This window comes from Mobula hypostoma, chromosome 11, assembly GCF_963921235.1.
Source record: "Mobula hypostoma chromosome 11, sMobHyp1.1, whole genome shotgun sequence".
In the NCBI taxonomy this organism is placed as follows: Eukaryota; Metazoa; Chordata; class Chondrichthyes; order Myliobatiformes; family Myliobatidae; genus Mobula; species Mobula hypostoma.
In genome coordinates, this window is record NC_086107.1 from 82,319,673 (window position 1) to 82,343,031 (window position 23,359).

A 23,359-nucleotide genomic window follows, 5' to 3' on the forward strand; every position below is an offset into this window, starting at 1 on the left:
GGAGGTATTTGCTGTCCTGAGGCAAGTTAAGGTGGATAAATCCCCAGGGCCTGACAAAGTTTTTTCTCAGACCCTATGGGAGGCAAGTGCAGAAATAGCCAGGGCCCTAGCAGAGATATTTGAAACATCCTCAGCAATAGGTGAACTACCAGAGGTTTGGAGGATAGCTAATGTTGTTCAACTATTCAAGAAAGGCTCTAAAAATAAACCAGGAAATTATAGGTCAGTGAGCCTGACATCAGTGGTGGGAAAGTTATGGGAGGGTATTCTGAAGGTCCTGATATATAAGTATTCAGATAGACAGGGACTGATTAGGGATAGTCAGCATGGATTTGTGCATGGTAAATCATGTCTAACCAATCTTGTAGAGATTTTTGAGGAAATTACCAGGAATGTTGATGAAGGCAAGGCAATGGAGGTTGTCCACATGGACTTTAGCAAGGCATTTCACAAGGTCCCACATGGGAGGTTGGTCAAGAAGGTTCAGCCGTTCGACATTCAGTATGATGTAGTAAATTGGATTGGTCATTGGCTTTGTGGGAGAAGTCAGAGAGTGGTAGTAGATGGGTGCACTGGAGGCCTGTGCCACAGGGATCGGTGCTGGGTCTGTTGTTTGTCAACTATACCAATGATCGGGATGATAATGTGGTTAACTGGATCAGCAAATTTGTGGATGACACTAAGATTTGAGGTGTACTGGACAGTGAGGAAGGCTATCATGGCTTACAACAGGATCTGGACCAGCTAAAATGGGCTAAAAAATGGCAAATGGATTTTAATGCCGGCAAGTGCGAGGAGTTGCACTTCAGTAGGACCAACCAGGGTAGGGCTTACACAGTGAATGATAGGGCACTGAGAAATGTGGTAGAGCAAAGGGATACCCGAATACAGGTCCATAATTCATTGACAATGGTGTCACATGTGAATAGGGTCGTAAAGAAAACTTTTGGCATATTGGTCTTCATAAATTGAAGAATTGAATACAGGCATTGGGATGTTATGTTGAAGTTGTATAGACATTGGTGAGGCCTAATTTGGAGTTTTGTGTGCAGTTCTGGTCACCTACATACAGGAAAGTTGTAAACAAGGTTGAAAGGGTACAGAGAAAATTTACAAGGATTTCGCTGGGTCTGGAGGACATGAGTCATAAGGAAAGATTGAATAGGTCAGGACTATATTCCTTAGAATGTAGAAGATTGAGCGGAGATTTGATAGTGGTATACAAAATTATGGGTAAAGATAGGGTAAATGCAAGCAGGCGTTTTCAACTGAGGTTGGTGGGACTACAACCAAAGGTCATAGGTTAAGGGTGAAAAGTGAAAAGTTTAAGGGGGACATGAGGGGAAACTTCATTCAGAAGTTTGTGAGAGTGTGGAACAAGCTGCCAGCACAAGGGGTGCATGTGAGCTCGATTTTTTTTTTAGATTATGATTATCTTTTATTGTCATTTAGTAATGCATGCATTAAGAAATGATACAATATTTCCTCCGGTGTAATATCACAAAACACAGGACACCAAGACTGAAAAAACTAACAAAACCACATAATTATAACTTATAGTTATAACAGTGCAACAATACCATAACTTGATGAAGAAGTCCATGAGCACAGTAAAGTTCAAAGTTTCTCAAATGTCCCACATCTCACGCAGACGGGAGAAGGAAGAAAAACTCTCCCTGCCATGCTGACCACAATCCGACTCTGAGTCATCCGAAAACTTCAAGCTTTGATCAGCTCTCTGACATCGAGTACTGAGCGCCACCTCTGTCCGAACGATTCAACCTCCTTCTCGATCGCCAAAAGCAGGCAGGGCCGGGGATTTTGAGGCCTACCCGCCGAAAGATTCCCGACCATGCAGTAACGACAGCAGCGTACGAGCGTTTCAGAAATTTCTCCAGATGTTCCTCTGTCCTTTCACGTCCATTCTCCATCAAATCAGAATTGTCCACGGCCCCTATTTAACAGATATGATATCATTTTTCACCGGAGGGCTGCACACACGCAAGCGTGCTGCCATCTTCTCCTCCCGCCAACGATTTCAACATTTAAAGGAAATTTGGCTAGTTACATGGATGGTAGGGTTATAGAGGGCTATGGTACCAGTGCAGGCTGATGGGAGTAGGTAGTTTAAATGGTTTGACATGGACTAGATGGGCCAAAGGGCCTGTTTCTGTGTTGTACTTCTCTATGTCTCTATGACCTCATTGAAACCTATGGAATATTGAATGGCTTCGATAGGGTGGATGTGAAGAAGATGTTTCCTGTGGTGGGAGATTCTACCATCAGAGGACACAGCGTCAGAATTTTAGAACAGCGATGTGGAGGAATTTCTTTAGCCAGAGCGTGATGAATTTGTGGAATTCATTGCCACAGGTGGCTGTGGAGGCCAAGTTACTGGCTATATTTAAGTCAGAGGCTGATAGATTCTTGATTAGTCAGGGCATGAAGGGATACAGGGAGAAGGCAGGAGATTGGGGTTGAGAGGGAAAATGGATTAACCATGATGAGATGGCGGAGCAGACTCAATGGACCAAATGGCCTAACTCTGCTCCTATAGCTCATGATTTTACAGTCTTCTAGCTAATGAAATACCTGTGAAGGATATTCACTCTTATAAACATGCCACCCACAGTGCACAGCAAGATCCCAAAACACCAATGTGATAATGACTTAGCATCTGGTTTGATTTTTCTTTTATTTAGTTATACAGTGTAGCAGCAGATGCTTTCAGCCTGATGAGCCTGCTCCACCCAGTCTCACCAGTAAGATTGTAAGGCATAGGAGCAGAATTAGGCCATTTGGCCCATTGCGTCTGCTCCGGCAGTCCTTCATAACTGATTTATTATCCCTCTTGACCCCATTCTCTTGCCTTCTCCTAATAACCCTTGATGCCCTGACTAGTCAAGAACTTACCAACCTCCACTTTAAACATACCCAATGACTTAGACTCTGCAGCAATCCGTGGCAATGAATTCTACAGGTTCACCACCCCCGGCGAAAGAGATTCCTCCTCATCTCTGTTCAAAAGGGACACGTATCTATTCAGAGACTCTGCTCTTTAATCCTAGACTCCCTCGCTATAGGAGACATGAAACTGACCCACTGACATGTACATGTTTGGTAACTGGAACACCTAGAGGAAACCCATACTGTCTGGGGAGAATGTAAAGCTCCTTACAGACAATGCAGGAACTGAACCCAGATCATTAGCGTTGTAATAATGTTACACTAACCGCTACATTGCCTTGCTACTTCTACATTGATACCGATGTTGGCTGAGGGGTAGATATTAGCCAAGATGTCAGGGACATCTCCCTTCTCTTCTTTGAAAGCATGCATCTTGCACCTTCACCTGAGACAACGGACAAGGTTTGATCACCTCTGAGAATCCAGCTCTCTCTGTGCCACAGTCTTAGGTGGTGGATGGAATCTTTCTCTGACAAGACAGACTGTTACCTACTCAGGTAAAACATTCACCCCCTCCTTAGCCACAAGGGATGTCAACATTGGGAAGTGGGGAGGGGGGTAATCCTCTGTTACTGAAGGCTGCAAAGGGCATCTCAATCATGGGCACCAGCCTCAACGAGGACATCTTCAAACAGTGATACTTCAAGAAGGCATTATCTGTAATCAAGGACCTTCACCATCCAGGACATGCCCCTCTTCTCATTACTACCAGCAGAGAAGAGGTACAGGAGCCTGAAAACATACAAATGTACATTCAACATTTTAGGAACAGATCTTCCCCTCTGAAAAGAATCAGATTTCTGAATCGACCATGAATCCATGAATATTACCTTCACATTTTGCTCTCTCTTTGCCCTACTTACTTATTTTTATATTTCTTATTGTAAGTTATTATGTATTGCACTATACCTTTGCCACAGTGACAATAAACTCGATTCTAATTCTGATTTTGATGCCTCAAGAAGGTGGCATCTATCATTAAGGACCCTCATCACCCAGAACATGCCTTCTTCTCATTACTATCATCAGGGAGGAGGTACAGGAGCCTAAAGAATTGAATTGACTTTATTTCTTACGATCGTCACGTATATGAGGAGTAAAAATCTTTACGTTATGTCTCCATCTAAATGTACAATGTGCAATCATAGTTATTTATAAAAATTTATAATAAATAGAACAGTCAATGTAACATAGAAATACTTTCAAATCAGTGTGAGTTTATCAGTGATGGCCTAGTGGAAGAAACTGTCCCGGAGCCTGTTGGTCCTGGCTTTTATGCTGCGGTACCGTTTCCCAGATGGTAGCAACTGGTAACAACAGTTCGTGGTTGGGGTGACTTGGGTCCCCAGTGATCCCCAATTTTTCCATACCTGTCTTTGTAAATGTCCTGAATCATGGAATCATGGGAAGTTCACAACTACAGATATGCTGGGCTGTCCACACCACTCTCTGCAGAATCCTGCGACTGATGGAAGTACAGTTCCTGTACCAGGCAGTGATGCACCCAGTCAGGATGCTTTCAATTGTGCCCCTGTAGAAAGTTCTTAGGATTTGGGGGCCCAGACCAAACTTCCTCAACTGTCTGAGGTGAAATAGGTGCTGTTGTGCCTTTTTCACCGCACAGCTGGTGTGTACAGACCACATGAGATCCTAGATGATGTGGATGCCAAGGAACTTGAAGCTGTTTACCCTCCCAACCCCAGATCCATTGATGTCAATAGGGGTTAGCCCATCTCCATTCCTCCTGTAATCCACAACCAGCTCCTTTGTTTTTGCGACATTGAGGGAGAAGTCGTTTTCTTGACACCACTGTGTCAGGGTGATGACTTCTCTCCTGTAGGCCACCTTGTTATTGTTTGAGATAAGGCCAATCAATGTAGTGTTGTTGGCAAATTTAATTAGCAGATTGGAGCTGTGGGTGGTGACACAGTCATGGGTATACAGGGAGAAAAGGAGGGGACTTAGTACACAGCCCTGAGGGGCTCCTGTATTGAGAGTCAGAGGGGTGAAGGTGAGGGAGCCCACTCTTACCACCTGTTGGTGATCTGACAGAAAGTCCAGGATCCAGTTGCACAAGGCAGGGTCAAGGCCGAGGTCTCTAAACTTCTTGTCGAGCCTGGATGGAGTTATGGTGTTGAATGCTGAACTGTAGTCCAAGAACAGCATTCTCACCTAAGCATCCTTCTTCTCCAGATGTGTAAGGACACATACTCAATATTTTAGGAACATTCTGATTGTGATTTTAAGGGTGGAGGGGGGACTCACAACTTCTCCACCAGCAAACTGGCCTGCAGACCCTCTGAGTGAGGAATTCAGTCTGTATTCTGCCTCCATACTCAGTGGGAACTGGACTGGCTTTTGTCAAATCCATTTCAGTCAGAATCCTCACCAGCCCACAACCAGGAGCTACAATTTTAGTGTGATTTTGTGCTTCCAGCACAGAAAGAGGGTTATCAGCCCATCACCAAAACTGTACACAATGCCCAGTTGGAATGCCACACGTAGCAAGATTTCCCTATTTGTATACTCCAGGCCCTTGGCAATAGAATCTAGCCACTACAAATTTGATTCAACAATAGAACCTATTTGTTTTTCTGATTGCTTATGTCGGCACACCAACTTTGTATTTCACGTGCAAGAACACAAAGATCTTCTTGTACCAAAGCACCTTGTTGAGTTCAGTATTGTGCTTTTGTTCTTGCCACCGTTTTTTTTTAACTATCCTACACCTACCCGATGCCCAATATTGTGGGCACACTATGTTGGCACCGGAATCTGTGGCGACGCTTGTGGCTTGCCCCCTGCATGCCCTGCATTTCACTGTATGTGTCAATGTATCTGTGATAAGTAAATGAATCTGAATCTGACGCATGATAGCTCCCCATGAAAGAATCACCAGTCTTATTCCTCCACTCTTCCATAAGGCCATCGGACATAGGAGCAGAATTAGGCAATTCGGCCCATCAAGTCTGCCCTGCTGTTCTATCATGGCTCATTGCCCCGCCTTCTCCCCTTAACCTTTGACACCTTACTACTCTAAAACCTATCAATCTCTGCTTTAAATACGCCCAATGCCTTGGTCTCCTAAGCCGCCTGTGGAAACAAGTTCCACAGATTCACCGCTCTGGCTACAGAAATTCCTCCTATTCCTTGTATTCTGGGGCTGTGTCTTCTGGTTCTAAACTTCTGGAAGCATCCTTTCCATGTCCACTCTATCTAGACCTTTCAACATTCGATGGGTTTTGATAAGATTCCTCCCTTCCTCCCATTTTTATAAGCTCTAGCAAGCACAGGCCCAGAGCCATTAAACACTCTTCATATTGTGATGCTCGGGGGAGTGGGGGGAATGGTCTGTTCTTGTGTTAAAATGCTTCTGTAGGATTATGGTGGGGAGTTCCAGTTCACTTATTGTTGCATTTTGGCTTGGGTTATACAGTTGAGTATTTGTGGGTCACCCTGATGGGCACCTCCCCCATCTGTATAAGACTGAGTGGAGTCAGTTATCAAGGATGTGATAACAGCACATTTGGAAAGTGGTGAAATCATCGGATAAAGTCAGCATGGATTTGTGAAAGGAAAATCATGTCTGACGAATCTCATAGAACTTTTTGAGGATGTAACTAGTAGAGTGGATAGGGGAGAACCAGTGGATGTGGTATATTTGGATTTTCAAAAGGCTTTTGACAAGGTCCCACACAGGAGATTAGTGTGCAAACTTAAAGCACACGGTATTGGGGGTAAGGTATTGGTGTGGGTGTTGAATTGGTTAGCAGACAGGAAGCAAAGAGTGCGAATAAACGGGACCTTTTCAGAATGGCAGGCGGTGACTAGTGGGGTACCGCAAGGCTCAGTGCTGGGACCCCAGTTGTTTACAATATATATTAATGACTTGGATGAAGGAATTGAATGCAGCATCTCCAAGTTTGCGGATGACACGAAGCTGGGTGGCAGTGTTAGCTGTGAGGAGGATGCTAAGAGGATGCAGGGTGACTTGGATAGGTTGGGTGAGTGGGCAAATTCATGGCAGATGCAATTTAATGTGGATAAATGTGAAGTTATCCACTTTGGTGGCAAAAATAGGAAAACAGATTGTTATCTGAATGGTGACCGATTAGGAAAAGGGGAGGTGCAACGAGACCTGGGTGTCATTATACACCAGTCATTGAAAGTGGGCATGCATGTACAGCAGGCGGTGAAAAAGGTGAATGGTATGCTGGCATTTATAGCGAGAGGATTTGAGTACAGGAGCAGGGAGGTACTACTGCAGTTGTACAAGGCCTTGGTGAGACCACACCTGGAGTATTGTGTGCAGTTTTGGTTCCCTAATCTGAGGAAAGACATCTTTGCCATAAAGGGAGTGCAAAGAAGGTTCACCAGATTGATTCCTGGGATGGCAGGACTTTCATATGAAGAAACACTGGATGAACTGGGCTTGTACTCATTGAAATTTAGAAGATTGAGGGGGGGATCTGATTGAAACGTATAAAATCCTAAAGGGATTGGACAGGCTAGATGCGGGAAGATTGTTCCCGATGTTGGGGAGGTCCAGAACGAGGGGTCACAGTTTGAGGATAGAGGGGAAGCCTTTTAGGACCGAGATTAGGAAAAACTTCTTCACACAGAGAGTGGTGAATCTGTGGAATTCTCTGCCACAGCAAACTGTTGAGGCCAGTTCATTAGCTATGTTTAAAAGGAAGTTAGATATGGCCCTTGTGGCTACAGGGGTCAGGGGGTATGGAGGGAAGGCTGGGTTCTGAGTTGGATGATCAGCCATGATCATAAGAAATGGCGGTGCAGGCTCGAAGGGCCGAATGGCCTACTCCTGCACCTATTTTCTATGTTTCTATGTTTCTATATATTTAAGAGGGAGTTAGATATGGCCCTTGTGGCTACGGGGGTCAGAGGGTATGGAGGGAAGGCTGGGGCGGGGTTCTGAGTTGGATGATCAGCCATGATCATAATAAATGGCGGTGCAGGCTCGAAGGGCCGAATGGCCTACTCCTACACCTATTTTCTATGTTTCTATGTTTCTATGTTCTTTTCTCTGGGTCATGGTGCCTGGTCTGTTTTGTGTTTATAACAATAAAACTGTTATTGAGTTTAATGAGCTTCCTCATCTGTCATTATGGACCAAATGCTCGCCACAATATGTTAACCCTTTCATTACAGGATCATTCTCGTGACCCTCTCCAACGCCAGCACATCTTTTCCCCTGAGCGCTGCAAATTATTCCTTGCCAGCTTCCTTTTGGAAACTATTTACAGTGAATTCCAGACTATCCCACATAGGTGCATTCAAAGCTAATACAATTATGGACATGAGAAAGATTCACAGGTGGTGGGACAAAATAAGAAAACAATATTCACGGTAATGGATCAGTCACAAAGACGACTGAGGACCAGGAGAGGAGTAGAGACATTGAGCTACTTGTCTAGATCATGACTAGTCAAAATCAAACACAGAATCAGATTTATTATCAACTTATACGACACAAAATTTGTTTTGTAGCAGCAGTACAGTGCAAAAACACAAAATTGCCATAGATAGGAGACAAAATAAATAATGGAAAATAAAGGAACCATGAGCTAGAGTTCACAGGTTCATGGACCATTCATAAATCTGATGTCAGAGGGGAAGAAACTGTTTCTGAGTGGTTGAGTGTGGGTTCAGGCTCCTGCACCTCCTCTCTGAAGCAGTACTGAGGAGAGGGTATGTCACAGAGGGTGAGGGTCTTTGGTGATGGGTGCCTCCCTCTTGAGGCACTGCCAGTTGAAGGTGTCCTCGCTAGTGGAGCTAGCTGAGTCTACAGCCCTCTTTTGATCTCGTACGTTGGAGCCTCCAAGCAGAATGCTCCCCACTGTACATTTGTAGAGATTTGTTTAATATTCTTGTAAAACTGTGTAAAAATAATCAGTGACATAACAACTCTTAATAAACTCAATCTCATTATTCCCATATTCTTTCATTCCCTGTACATCCAGAATTCTACTGACCTCCGAAGTCAGTGGCTAAATCATCACATTTCTTCAGAGCAGAGAATTTCAGCTTCCCCAATCTCTGAGTGAAGAAATTTCTCCTGATCTCTGTCTTCTAGTCTGAGACATTGATCCCTCAGCTGGAGAAGGCATCCTCCCAAATGTACCCTATCCAGCACTCAAAGAGAACTTCCATTATGCCACACGTCTAGACATTCAGCTAGGTGTTGAGGAGCAGGACTGCTGAACACCCACACTCAACGACTCAGAAACGGTTTCTTCTCCTCTGACATTAGATTACTGGACGGTCCATCAACCCATGAATACCACCTCATTATTCCTCTATTTTGTACTATTCACATAGTCTTGTAGTTATAGCATGGCTGGTGAACTGGCATTGAATGTTTGAAAGTGTCACCGTCACTAAAGACAGAAGTTTCACTGTTTCAGAATGTCCCACTTCATAAGAGATGAAGTAGGATTCCTCACACATTCCAAAGATGTCCATTTAAGGTTAGTGAGTAAGTTGTGGGTAAGTTATGGTGATGTCAGAAGTGTGGTGATACCTGCAGGCTGCCCCCAGCAGATATTCCGATGGCGTTGGTTATCTAAGCAAACAACATATCTCATTGTATATTTTGATGTACATGTGACAAGTAAGGCTACTTTTTTAAACTTTAAGAACAAGTTTCTGGAGATGCTGGAAATCCAGAGCAACACACACAAAAAGCTTAGGTAGAATGGATGTGGAGATGATGTTTCCTATGGTAGGGGTGTCTGGGACCAGAAGGCACAGCCTCGGGATAGAAGGATGTCACTTTAGAACGGAGGTGAGAAATTTCTTTAGCCAGAGGGTGGTGAATCTGTGGAATTCATTTCCTCAGGTGGCTCTGGAGGCCAAGTTATTGGGTGTATTTAAGGCGGAGGTTAATAGGTTCTTGATTAGTCAGGGCTTGAAAGGCTACAGGGCAGAGGCAGGAGAATAGGGTTGAGAGAGAAATAGATCAGTCATGATGGAATGGCAGAGCAGACTCAATGGGCCGAATGACCTAATTCTGCTCCTATGTCCCATGATCTTATGGTCTTAAAATACTGGAAGAACTCAGTAGGTCAGGTATTATATATGGAAATTAATAAACAGTCAATGTTTCAGGCTGAGACCCTTTGTCAGGGTTTATTTGAAGTGTAATCAGGTGATTGTTTTAGCACAGCAATAAGTAAATAGTAAACAGAAAAGTCAGAGAGAGTGAGTTGCCCTGTCTGCCTGTATGTGACTCCAAACTCGCTAGTATAATCAGCTGTTAAACCTCTGCCCAGTTCAGGGGCTGACTGTCTGCAGTGTTTTGGGGTAATATTCTGGCACTGAAGCCTGTACTCTCTGCCTAGACATTCTTTGTCAGCATGGACATCTCCGTGCAGAGGAAGGTGAAGCTGTACTTCCAGGACATGTGGAACATTTGTGATGTGCTAGCCATTGGCCTCTTCATGGTTGGGGTCTCTGCAAGGTTAGTCGTCATGTTGTTGGTTGTTGACCCCCAATGTCCCTCCACGCTCCATCCCTCCACTCCTCGCCTCTCTCGTTCTTCCCTCTCCCTCTACATGTCCTTTCTATCTCGACCCTCCTTCCCCATCTGCATCCCACCCACCTATCTACCTGTTCTCCCACTCGTCCTCACCCTCTCTCCAAACGCCACTCTCCTTTTCCACCCTCCATCCTCTCTTTCCCTTATCCTCTTACTCAGACTCCATTCCAACCTTTGCTACTCCCTCCCTCACTCCCTTGACTCTCATTCTCTCACTCTCTTTGCCCACTCTCTTTGTCCCTTTGCAATCCAACCTCTCTCCCTCCATCTCTCCCCAATCCTCTCCCCCCATTTCTCCACAACCTTCTCCCTCCATCATCTCTCCCTCCCGTGCATCTCTCTCTTCCCTCCTCACCCTTTTCTCTCTGCCTACTGCTGTCAGGCTGAAACGGGCTCTGTCAGGCAGCCATAGGATCAGCATGGGTCCTCAATGTTTGACCACTGAACATTCTGGCATTGCCAGTGAGGGGCAGTCTCTGAATTTTGCCTTCTCCTGTTACAGGATGTTCAGGGGGTGGTACGAAACAGGTCGGGTGGTCCTCTGCCTGGACTTCATGGTCTTCTGTTTCCGCCTGGTCCATATCTTCGCCGTTCACAAACAGCTGGGACCGAAAATCATCATTGTGGGGAAAATGGTGAGTGCGAAGGCTGTGGGAAGACCTGAGGGGGCAGGAGGATCATGGAGCAGGTGGGGGGAGGAGGAATATCAGTGTTTCTGGGGGGGGGGGGAGAGAAAGGTGCATACAATATCAGTGTTATAAGATCATAAGACATAGGAGCAGAATTAGGCCATTTGGCCCATCAAGTCTGCTCCACCATTTCATCATGGCTGATCCATTTTCACTCTTAGCCCCATTCTCCTGCTTTCTCCCCGTATCTCTTCATGCCCTGACCTATCAAGAATCTAACAACCCCTACCTTAAATATACATAAAGACTTGACCTCCACAGCTGCCTGTGGCAACAAATTCCACAGATTCACCACTCTCTCGCTGAAGAAATTCCTCCTCATCTCCATTCTAAAAGGACACCCCTCTATTCTGAGGCTGTGTCCTCTGGTCTTAGATTCTCCCACAATAGGAAATATTCCTTTCCACATCCACTCTATCAAGGCCTTTCACCATTCAATGAGGTTACCCCTCATTCTTCTGAATTCCAGAGAATACAGGCCCAGAGCCATCAAATGTTCTTCATATGACAAGCCATTCAATCGTGGAAATTATTTTCACGAACCTCCTTTGAATCCTCTCCAGTGTCAGCTCATCATTTCTAAGATACGGGGCCCAAAACTGCTCAGAATACTCCAACTGAGACATTGCTAGTGCTTTATAAAGTCTCAGCATTACATTCTTGCTTTTATATTCTAGACCTCTTGAAATAAATGCTAACATCTCATTTGTCTTCCTCACCACAGACTCAATCTGCAAATTAACCTTTAGGGAATCCTGCACAAGGACTCCCCAGTCCCTTTGCATCTCAAAGGGAGGAGAATATGTGTATCCGTGTTACCATGACGTAGGAGGAGATGTATCCACATTACACAGGGAGAGGATGGGATATATTAGTGTTGCACAGGGGGTACTCAAGAGTAATAGTTTGTTACAGGTATTACTGTTATGTTTTGTGTTTCTGAAACTAATTGAAAGAAAAACACAGGGGCTGGGGGATACAGGTCTACTCTTAGTTTAACTTTTAGTGAAGCACTCACATATGACATAGTGGCATATCATTCACATACTTCTTACATATAACCCATACAAATTGTGTAAGCAAACAACGTTTAATCAAACCGTATATTTACAATATTACTCAAATATTACATTACTGAAATATTAAATACACTTGAGATTATAACAAGGATGGAAAGGTAGTTCTGGGCAGAGCTTGGCAGCACAGTAGTCAGTGCTGCTGCCTCTCAGTTCCCCCGATCCAGGTTCAGTCCTGACCTCAGGTACGGTATGGCGTCCACACGTTCCCACTGTTGCCATGTGGCTTCCCCAGGGTGCGCCAGCATCTTCCCACATCCCATAAAAAGGTTCAGTGACCACTGTAAACAACCCATTAGTGCAAATGGAAGGTGGGAAAACAAGGGAGAGAGGACAGTTACAGGAGAGTAAAGAGGGAATGGGCCTGATAGGATTGCTCTGAAATCCAGAATGGACATCAAGGGCCAAAGGGTCTCTTTCATTGTAAGAAAATTATGACACTAGAAACATGTGAGACAACACCTGTATCTAATATTGCAGGGTTTCAGCGATAGAGAAAACTGCTTTAAAGTGGTATATTGGATGGGTTTGGGTTACAGATGAGAGGACACAGGGCTCAGTAGATGTTGGAATCTGGATAAACTCAGAGGGTTAAGCACCATCTGTGGGGGGGGGGGGGGCGGGTGTGATTTCCAGCAGATGCATGTTCCTTGTGCTGAGTTGTTCTATCAGAATATTTGTTGGAACAGTGAGGGATTGGGAAATCTGGGACACATGCCCAGTACTCATAACAATCTGTCATATCCCCTCTAGATCAAGGATGTCTTCTTCTTCCTGTTCTTCCTGGGCGTCTGGCTCATGGCCTACGGAGTGACCACTCAGGGACTGCTACACCACACAGAGACCAGGATCAGTTGGATCTTCCGCAGGGTCTTCTACAGACCCTACCTCCAGATCTTCGGCCAGATCCCACTCAACGAGCTCGATGGTGAGATCAGCTCTTCTGCTAAATGAATCTACCCATGCAAGGACGTGCGTGTGTGTGTGTGTGTGTGTGTGTGTGTGTGTGTGTCTGTCTGTCTGTGCATCTGCCTCATTGGTCTCTTGGCCTCTCCAGCCTACCCCTGCCATTCAATAGCAGCTTAGCCAATTGGATTATTGACCTCAGTGCCATTTTCTATCTGTTCCCCATAACCCCTTCCTCCCTAAAGTCTGCGTTGACCCTGAATATATTCAATGTCTCCATGTCCACAGGTCACTCTCTGAGCTAAGAACTTCCTCCTCATCTCTGCCTTAACTGGGCAACCCACTTATGAGAATAAAAGACATTGGAGCAGAATTAGGCCATTCTTCCTTTCAGGTCTGCTCCACCATTTGATCATGGCTGATCTATTATCCCTCACAACCCGTGATCCTTCCTTCTCCCTGTAATCTGTGATATCCTTTTTAATCAAGAATCCATCAATCTGCACTTCAAGTATACCCAATGACGGCCTCCAAAACCATCTGTGGCAATGAATTGCATGTTGGCTCTGGCTAAAAAAATTCCTCCTCATCTCTGTTCTAAAGGGAAGTCCTTCTCTTCTGAGGCTGTGTCCTCTGGTCCTAGACCTTCTCACTATAGGAAGCATCCTCTCCACATCTACTCTATCTAGGCCTTTCAATATTTGGCAAGTTTCAATGGGATCCCTCCTCATTCTTCTAAAATCCAGAATCGTAAATGCCCAGATCCATCAAAGGATCCTCACATATTAAATCTTTCATTCCTGAGATTATTCTGGAACCTGTCCAGTGCCAACACATTTCTTTCTTAGATAAGGGTCCCTACACTGCTCACAGTCTGACCAATACTTATAAATCTTTATCTTACTCTGTGTAGGCCGGAATTGAGTGTAGTGTAGAATGACCCTAATGGCATTGGAGTGGGGTGTGAGGATGGGTTTCATGGATAAGTCTCCCATTTGGGAAGGATTTCAGATGACTGAAGAACTTGGCAGGGCAGATGGAAGACACTGGTAATGGGGGTTAGGTTGCAGGACTGGTGGGGGTGGGGGGTGGAGATGTGAGGGATGTTGCCCTGAAATTTGTGCTGATGGATGGGGTGATGCCAGAAAGATCTTTATGGCATGGAAGACAGTGAGAAATTCTAAAACGTTCTTAACCAAGGAAACTGGTGGTCAAATGAAGAATTCGAACATACTAGTTGGTTAAGTAAAGGGTCTGAAGAATGTGAGACAATGGGAAGTTGAAGCCATGAGTGTGGCAAAGTAGCGCAAGGCTTTACAGCACCAGCGGTCACTGATCAGGGCATAAAAACAAGATCAGTCAGGCTGGGGAACAGTTTCTTCCCCAAGGCCATTAGGCTTCTGAGCTCCCTGCCACATCGCATTCAAAGTGTCACTGGTTAGTCTGTTCTGTACTTTACAATATTTAATATTAATGCACTTTGGTTTGTTTTTTATGTGTGAATCATCTGTAGATTTTATCCTTAACTTCGTAAGTTATAGTGTGTTGTGTGTGTTACTGTGCCTTACACCCTGGTTCAGAGAAACGTTGTCTCATTTCTATATACATTATATACATGTATATAGTTAAATGGCAATAAACTTGACTTGACTTGATTTCCACCATTGTCTGTAAGGAGTTTATAGGTTTTCCCTGTGACAGTGTGGGTTTCCTCCGGGTGCTCGGTTTCCTCCCACATTCCACAGATGTACAGTTTAGAGTTAGTAAGTTGTAGGCATGCGATGTTGATGCTGAAAACATGGTTACATTTACTGGCTGTCCACAGCAAACCTTTGGACTGTATAGGTCGCTAACGCGAAACAGCACGGGTTTCAATGTACTGTACATACAACAAATAAAGGAAAAGGAAAGGTATGTCGCATCCGGAGTTTCTCAGGTTAGCGGATGATTTCCATGCCTCTCTGATGTAGTGGGGAACCGCGTACGAGGCAAGTTACAGCAGTGGTTTGCCATTGCCTTCTGCCGGGTGAGTTTCCACAGAGATCACCAGCTCATAACCCAGCACGGATGGAAAGCGTGCAGGGGAGCCGGCTGGATTCGAACTCGGGACCTTTCGTCCCGAAGTCCGACACTGATGCCACTACGCCACCAGCTGAGTCCAACAACAAATAAAGCTAATCTTTAAATCTTTAAAGATATTGACCAGCCAAGATCTAATTGACGGACAGAACAGTCTCAGGGCTGAATGGACTCTCTCTGATCCTATATACCCAATCCTAATCATTCTGTGTCTCAGAGGATTCGATACTCACACCATCAATCAAAGGGTTCTGCGATCTGTGCTGATGGAACCAGAAACAAATTAAACCAGAGCCCATCTGTTTTCTCTGCAAGGGGCAGAAGATCCTATTCACCTTTTCTGGGGAGATTTCCTGGTGTCTTAGCCAACATCTATCCTCCAATTAACATGGGATCAGATCATCGGATTGTTGTCAGGTTGCTGGCTGTTGGATCTTGCTGTGCTGCCCACATTATAGTTATGGCTGTGATTCAAACAGCTTTCATTGGCTGCAAAAACGATTTGGAGTGATGTAAAAGGTGCTATCTAAATGCTCTGTCCTTGTCTGTTTCTGTTAGCTGCTCAGATCTCAAACTCCAACTGCACGGACGACCCGGTTGCCATCTTCATGGAGGATCTGCCCCCCTGCACCAACACATACGCCAACTGGCTGGTCATTCTGCTACTGACCATCTTCCTGCTGGTGGCCAACATTCTGCTGGTCAACCTGCTAATCGCCATGTTCAGGTAACAGGGTCAGCTAAGCACTCATCAATTAGACTCACAGGGGAGGCTATTTGACCCATCGTATCAGTGCCTGCTCTTTATAGAGTAACTCCATCATGAGGGAGGAGCTTACTGAGCCCCTGGTAATAATCTTTGTATCATCAATAGGGATGGGAGAAGTACCAGAGGATTGGAAGGTTGCAAATGTTGTTTCCTTGTTCAAGAAAGGGAGTAGAGATAAGCCAGGAAATTATAAGCTAGATGGTGGGCAAGTTGTGGGAGAAGATCCTGAGAGGCAGTATCTATGAGCATTTGGAGAGACCTAATCTGATTAGGGATAGTCAGCATGGCTTTGTCAAGGACAGGTTGTCCCTTACGAGCCTGATTGAATTCTTTGAGGATGTAACAAAACATATTGATGAGGTAGAGCAGTGGATGTAGTGTGCATGGATTTCATTAAGGCATCTGATAGGGTTCCCCATGCCAGCCTCATTCAGAAAGTAAGGAGGCATGGGATCCAAGAACACCTTGCTTTGTGGATCCAGAAGTAGCTTGACCACAGAAGACAAAGGGTGGTTGTGGTTAGTTCATATTCTGCATGGAGGACAGTGAATAGTGGTGTTCCACAGCGATCTGTTCTGTTCTGGGAGCCCTCCTCTTTGTGATTTTTATAAATGACCTGGATGAGGAAGTAGAGGGCGGGCTAGTAAGTTTGCTGATGATAAGAAAGTTGGGGGTGTTGTGGATAGTTTGGAGGGTTATCAGAGGACATCGCTAGGATGCAGAACTGGACTGAGAAGCGGCAGATGGTGCCAGATAAATGTGATTTTGGTAGGTCAAATTTGAAGACAGAATACAATATTAATGGTAAGAGTCTTGGCAGTGTGGAGGATCAGCAAGATCTTGGGGTTCATGTCCATAGGACACTCAAAGCTGCCGCGCAGGTTGACAGTGTTGTTAAGAGTGCATATGGTGTACTGGCCTTCATCAACCATGGATTTGAGTTCAAGAGCCGTAAGGTAATGTTACAGCAATATAAGACCTTGGTTAGACCCCACTTGCAGTACTGTGTTCAGTTCAGGACAGAAACATGTCTTGTTGGGTTAACTAAATAGAGTTTATTTATAATTACAAGGAAAGCCATGACGCAGGGACAGAACAGAGAGAAATCAAGGAGAGAGCAAAGTGGAAGTGGGAATAAGTGTAATGGACTAGGAACAGGACTAAGTGTGTTAAGAAAGCAGGGAAGTGGGGAAGAAATGATGCTGGACAAGACACAGGCCCTGGACGAGGCTAGGATACAGGGCCTGGGCTATGACTAGACTAGGAAAGCGGGACCTGGACGAGGAACTAGGAACTTGGAACCTGGACAAGGACTCCGAGCCAGAGACTGGACAGGGACCCGGAACCTGGGTCTTGACTCGGGCTCGGACTCTGGATCAAGGCGAGGACAAGATGCGGAAAGGCAACAGGACTGGACAAGGAACTCTTGCACAGGATGAGAACACAAAGCTTTGACTTGGACTTGGACTTGGACTTGGAACTGGAACTTGGAACCCGGGACCCAGACATGGACTTGATACTTGAACCTCGGAGTTTCGACTGGATACTTGAATCTCAGAGCTTGGACTTGATCCACGAAACCTGGACTTGGACTTGGACACGAAGAGACAGATCCTAACTCAGGGTAGTGGCAGACGGCCAGGCCTACCCTGTGGAGTTGAGGACAAGAAACACTGAGCCAGGGCTCCTCCTTGGACACAGGATGGAGCCAGGACTCTTACACAGAGCACAGAGCCGGGACCCCTCCTTGGGAACAGGACGTAGGGCTGGGACTCATACACAGAACACAGAGCCGGGACCCCTCCTTGGGAACAGGACATAGGGCTGGGACTCATACACAGAACACAGAGCCAGGACCCCTCCTTGGGAACAGGACGTAGGGCTGGGACTCATACACAGAACACAGAGCCGGGACCCCTACTTGGGAACAGGACGTAGGGCTGGGACTCATACACAGAACACAGAGCCAGGACCCCTCCTTGGGAACAGGACGTAGGGCTGGGACTCATATACAGAACACAGAGCCGGGACCCCTCCTTGGGAACAGGACGTAGGGCTGGGACTCATACACAGAACACAGAGCCGGGACCCCTCCTTGGGAACAGGACGTAGGGCTGGGACTCATACACAGAACACAGAGCCAGGACCCCTCCTTGGGAACAGGACGTAGGGCTGGGACTCATACACAGAATGCTGAACATGACGAGACAGTTCCCAACACAATGATAGACAGTTCTTTATCTGGACACAAGTTTGCTCCAAGCAGCGGTGAGCTCTTGACTCACCCCAGCGGGTTAACTTTGACAAATCCGCTCTGGCAAGGGAAGGTGGCTTGCTGGCACTTGCTTTGGGAGGAGACTTGGCTTGCTCCGGTAAGAAACTTAGCTGGCTCCAGCAAGATGACTTTGGCTCTCACTGGCTTTGGTGACTTCATTAACGCTCTCGCGCAGAACGGCTGAAAGCCCGAGAATTATAAACTGCCAGTTCAGTCGAGACTAAATTGTCTTTAATCAACAAGCCCGAGGGACATGGGAAAACAGGGAATTAAAGGGAAATAAGAAGTCAACGGTCTGGATTGTAACACAAACAAAGTAAATTTAAAGGGAACCCGATCCTGACCATGACAGTGAGTCTGCCTTATGAGACTAGGTTGAGTGAACTTGGCCTTTTCTCCTTGGAGTGACAGAGGATGAGGGGTGACCTGATAGAGGTGTATAAGATGATGAGAGGCATTGATTGTGTGAATAGTCAGAGGCTTTTTCCCTGTGCTGAAATGGCTAACATGAGAGGGCATAGTTTTAAGGTGCTTGGAAGTAGATACAGAGGAGGTACAAAGTAAATGGCAGGATACTTGGTAGTGTGGAGGAGCAGAGGAATCTGGGGTTACATGTCCACAGATCCCTGAAAGTTGCCTCACAGGTAGACAGGGTAGTTAAGAAAGCTTATGGGATGTTAGCTTTCATAAGTCGAGGGATAGAGTTTAAGAGTTGCGAGATAATGATGCAGCTCTATAAAACTCTGGTTCGGCCACACTTGGAGTACTGTGTCCAGTTCTGGTCATCTCACTATAGGAAGGATGTGGAAGCATTGGAAAGGGTACAGAGGAGATTTACCAGGATGCTGCCTGGTTTAGAGAGTATGCATTATGATCAGAGATTAAGGGAGCTAGGGCTTTACTCATTGGAGAGAAGGAGGATGAGAGGAGACATGATAGAGGTGTACAAGATATTAAGAGGAATAAATGGAGTGGATAGCCAGCGCCTCTTCCCCAGGGCACCACTGCTCAACACAAGAGGACATGGCTTTTAGGTAAGGGGTGGGAAGTTCAAGGGGGATACTAGAGGAAGGTTTTTTACTCAGAGAGTGGTTGGTGCGTGGAATGCACTGCCTGAGTCAGTGGTGGAGGCAGATACACTAGGGAAATTTAAGAGACTACTAGACAGGTATATGGAGGAATTTAAGGGGGGGGTTATATGGGAGGCAGGGTTTGAGGATCGGCACAGCATTGTGGGCTGAAGGGCCTGTACTGTGCTGTACTATTCTATGTCCTGTGTTCTATGAGATGTCAGGGGTAAGTTTTTTTACGCAGAGTGTGGTGAGCGTGTGGAATGGGCTGCCAGCAAAGGTGGTAGAGTTGGATACAATAGGTCTTTTAAGAGACTCTTAGATAGGTACATGGAGCTTAGTAAAATGTAGTGCTATGTGGTAGGGTAATTCTAGGCATCTTCTAGAGTAAGTTACATGGTCGGCACAGCATTGTGGGCTGAAGGGCCTGTAATATGCTATAGATTTTCTATGTTCTTTTCTATGTTCTATGTTTCTGTTTCCCTGTCTCCTTGCAGATCACATACCAGTTTATTTCTCTGTAAATCACTACAGGTAGATTATCTTAGTCTGTGTAAAAGAACATCTTTTCCATTTCCTTTCCAGCATGGCCTCCTCAATGGTCACAATGCTGTCACACTCAGGTTTGAGAAGCAACAGCTCGGATTATGTCTGACTTGATGGAATGAACATTGAATTCTCTAATTTCTTCCCCACCAACTTCTCTCTTTTTTTATTCAATTTCTGGCTCCGCTCTTCATCATTTCCCTCGGGTTCCTCTCCTCCCTCTTCCCTTCCTTCCATGGTGCACAGTCTTCTCCTTTCAGATTCCTTCTTCTTTAGCCTTTTCTACCTGTCACCTTCCAGCTTCTTAATTCATCCCGACTCCCACAGCCACCCACCTTCCCCCTCACCTGCTCTCACCTATCACCTGCTAGCTTGTACTCCTTCCTTCCTGCCTCCTTCCAATTCTGGCTTCTGCCCCCTTCCTTTCCAGTCTTGATGAAGGGTCTCAGCCTGAAACATTGACTGTTCATTCCCAATCATAGATGCTGCCTGAGCTGCTGAGTTCCTCCAGCATTTTGTGTGTGTTCCTCTTCTCTAGTTGAAATTACAAATACTGAAGACAACAAATTCAGCATCAATTAGCCTAAATTTTATTCAGAAGATGGAATTTTTCATTTATTTTTTGGTTATCACTGAAAGATTGCAGCTGGAAGTAGAGCATGAAATTAGTGGCCGATGTTTTGTGCAGTCTGTGCCTCACCCTCCTCTTCATTGCTCCTTCCAGTTACACCTTCAGTAAAGTTCAGGAGAACAGTGACATCTATTGGAAGTTCCAACGCTACAAGCTGATTGTGGAATACCACAAGCGGCCTGCATTGCCCCCGCCCTTCATTATCTTCAGTCACCTCAACATTTTCATCAAGAGGAATATCAGAAGAGTCCCATCAGTGAAGAGCAAGGTCTTTGGTGAGGCACTATTCAGAATCAGATTTGATATCACTGGCATATGTCGTGAAATTTGTTAGCTGCAACAGTACATTACAATATATAATAATAAAAACTGTAAATTAAGTATATATATTTAAAAAGATAAATTAAATAAGCAGTGCAAAAAAAAGTAGTGAGATAGTGTTCATGGATTCAATGTCCACTCAGGAATCTGACGGCAGAGGGGAAGAAGCTATTCCTGATTCGTTGAGTGTGTGCCTTCCGGCTTCTGTACCTCCTCCCTGATGGTAGTAATGAGAAGAGGGCATGCCCTGGGTGATGAGCATCCTTAATGATGGATGCCACCTTTTTGAGGCATCGCTCCTTGAAGAAGTCCAGGATGCTGGGGAGGCTGGTGCCCATGATCGAGCTGGCTGAGTTTACAACTTTCTTCAGCTTATTTTGATCCTGTGCAGTGGCCCCACCCCATCCCCAAACCAAACAGTGATGCAGCCAGTTAGATCAGCGGTCCCTAACCACTGGGCCGCGGACCGGTACCGGGCCGCAAAGCATGTGCTACCGGGCCATGAGGAAACAATATGAGTCAGCTGCACCTTTCCTCATTCCCTGTCACACACTGTTGAACTTGAACATAGGGTTGCCAACTGTCCCGTATTTGCCGGGACATCCCGTATATTGGGTTAAATTGGTTTGTCCCGTATTTCCCCCGCTAAGGTAGAGCGTTCCTATGAAACCTTTCGTGCTGAAATGGCGTAAAGCGAAGAAGCAATTACCATTAATTTATATGGGAAAAACTTTTGAGCGTTCCCAGACCCAAAAAATAACCTACCAAATAACACATAAAACCGAAAATAAATAACACTAACATATAGTAAAAGCAGGAATGATATGATAAATAATGTATGTACAGTATAGTTGGGGTGATGAAGGCAAAACCGATTTGTGGGGAAAAAGTGGCACGTACACGCATGCACACATCACATGCACACGGAACATATGTGCACACAGGTGCCCACACAAGGCTTCATGGTCATGGTAGTTTTTCCTGGGGTAAACACAAGTGTCCCGGGATTTGACTGCTACTTTTGTCCCTTATTTGGCAGTGAGAAAGTTGGCAACCCGAACTGTAAAAGACATGCTAAGGTGAGTTTAACCCTACTTGAACAACCACCACACCCCCACCCCCCCACCCCGGTCGGCCAGTCTGCAAGAATATTGTCAATATTAAATCGGTCTGTGGTGCAGACAAGGTTGGGGACCCCTGAGTTAGGTTGTTCTCCATGGACAACAAATTCAACATCAATTAGCCTGTGAGCATATTTGGGGCCCTTATCTAGGAAAGGATGTGCTGGCATTGGAGAGGGCCCAGAGGAGGTTCACAAGAATGATCCTGGAAATGAGAGGGTGAATATTTGAACATTTGATGGCTCTTGCCCCGTTGTTGATGGAGTTTAGAAAAATAAGTGTGGAGGGGGGTGGAATCTCTTTTGAAACATATTGAGTAGGGCAGCTTTGGGCCCCTTGCCTTAGAAGGGATGTGCTGAAACTGGAGAGGGTTCAAAGGAGATTCACAAAAATAATTCCAGGATTGAACGGCTTGTCATATGAGGGTATCTGATGGCTCTGGGCCCGTGTTCACTAGAGTTCAGAAGAATGAGGGGTGACCTCATTGAAACCTATCAAATGGTGAAATAGAGTGGATGTGGAGAGGATGTTTCTTATGCTGGGAGAGTCTAAATACAGTGGATACAGCCTGAGAATAGAGAGGCATCCTTCTAGAACAGATAAGGAGGAATTTCTTTAGCCGGAGAGTGTGAATTTGTGGAACTGCTCACAATCCTCTAAGTTGGGTCTCACCAGTGCTTTATAAAACCTCAACATAACATCATTGCTTTTATATCCTAGTCCTCTCAAAATGAACACTAACATCCCATTTGCCTTCTTCGCAACCTGCAAATTAACCTTTAGGGAATCCTGTATGAGGACTCCCAAGTCACCTTTGCACCCCAGATTTTTGTAAAGAAAATAGTCTACACTTATATTCGTCAACCAAAGTGCATGACCATACACTTCCTAACACTCTATGACATCTGTCAATTCTTTGTCCATTGTCCTAATCTGTCTAAGTCCTTCTGTAGCCTTTGTGCTTCCTGAGCACCACCTGCTCCTCAACCTATGCTTGCATCGTCCACAACTTGGCCACAAAGTCACCAATTCCATCATCCAGATCATTGACATATAAGCAATCCCAATACAGACTCCTGAGGAACACCACTAGTCATTGACAGCCAACCAGAAAAGGCTCTCATTATTCCCTTCTCTTTGCCTCCTGCCAATCAGCCAATGCTATATCCATGCTAGTACCTTTCATGTAATACAATGGGCTCTTAACTTGTAAAGCAGTGTCATGTGAGGCATCTTGTCAAAGGCCTTCTGAAAATCCAAAACATCCACCAATTCTCCGTTATCTATCCTGCTCATTATTTCTTCAATTAATTCCAATATATTTGTGAGGAAAGATTTTCTCTTAAAGAAA

General features: G+C 45.3%; 1 protein-coding gene across 1 annotated transcript in view; it reads left to right on the top strand.

Annotated features, from left to right (window-relative positions):
- Positions 1–23,359, top strand: part of LOC134353876 (transient receptor potential cation channel subfamily M member 4-like) — a 137,404-nt gene that overhangs the window by 103,432 nt on the left and 10,613 nt on the right. Inside the window, exons 18-22 of the mRNA XM_063062376.1 lie at positions 10,329–10,447; positions 11,028–11,160; positions 13,044–13,218; positions 15,834–16,002; positions 20,660–20,841. Coding sequence (XP_062918446.1) covers positions 10,329–10,447; positions 11,028–11,160; positions 13,044–13,218; positions 15,834–16,002; positions 20,660–20,841 — 778 coding nt within the window. The remainder of the gene's footprint in view (positions 1–10,328; positions 10,448–11,027; positions 11,161–13,043; positions 13,219–15,833; positions 16,003–20,659; positions 20,842–23,359) is intronic.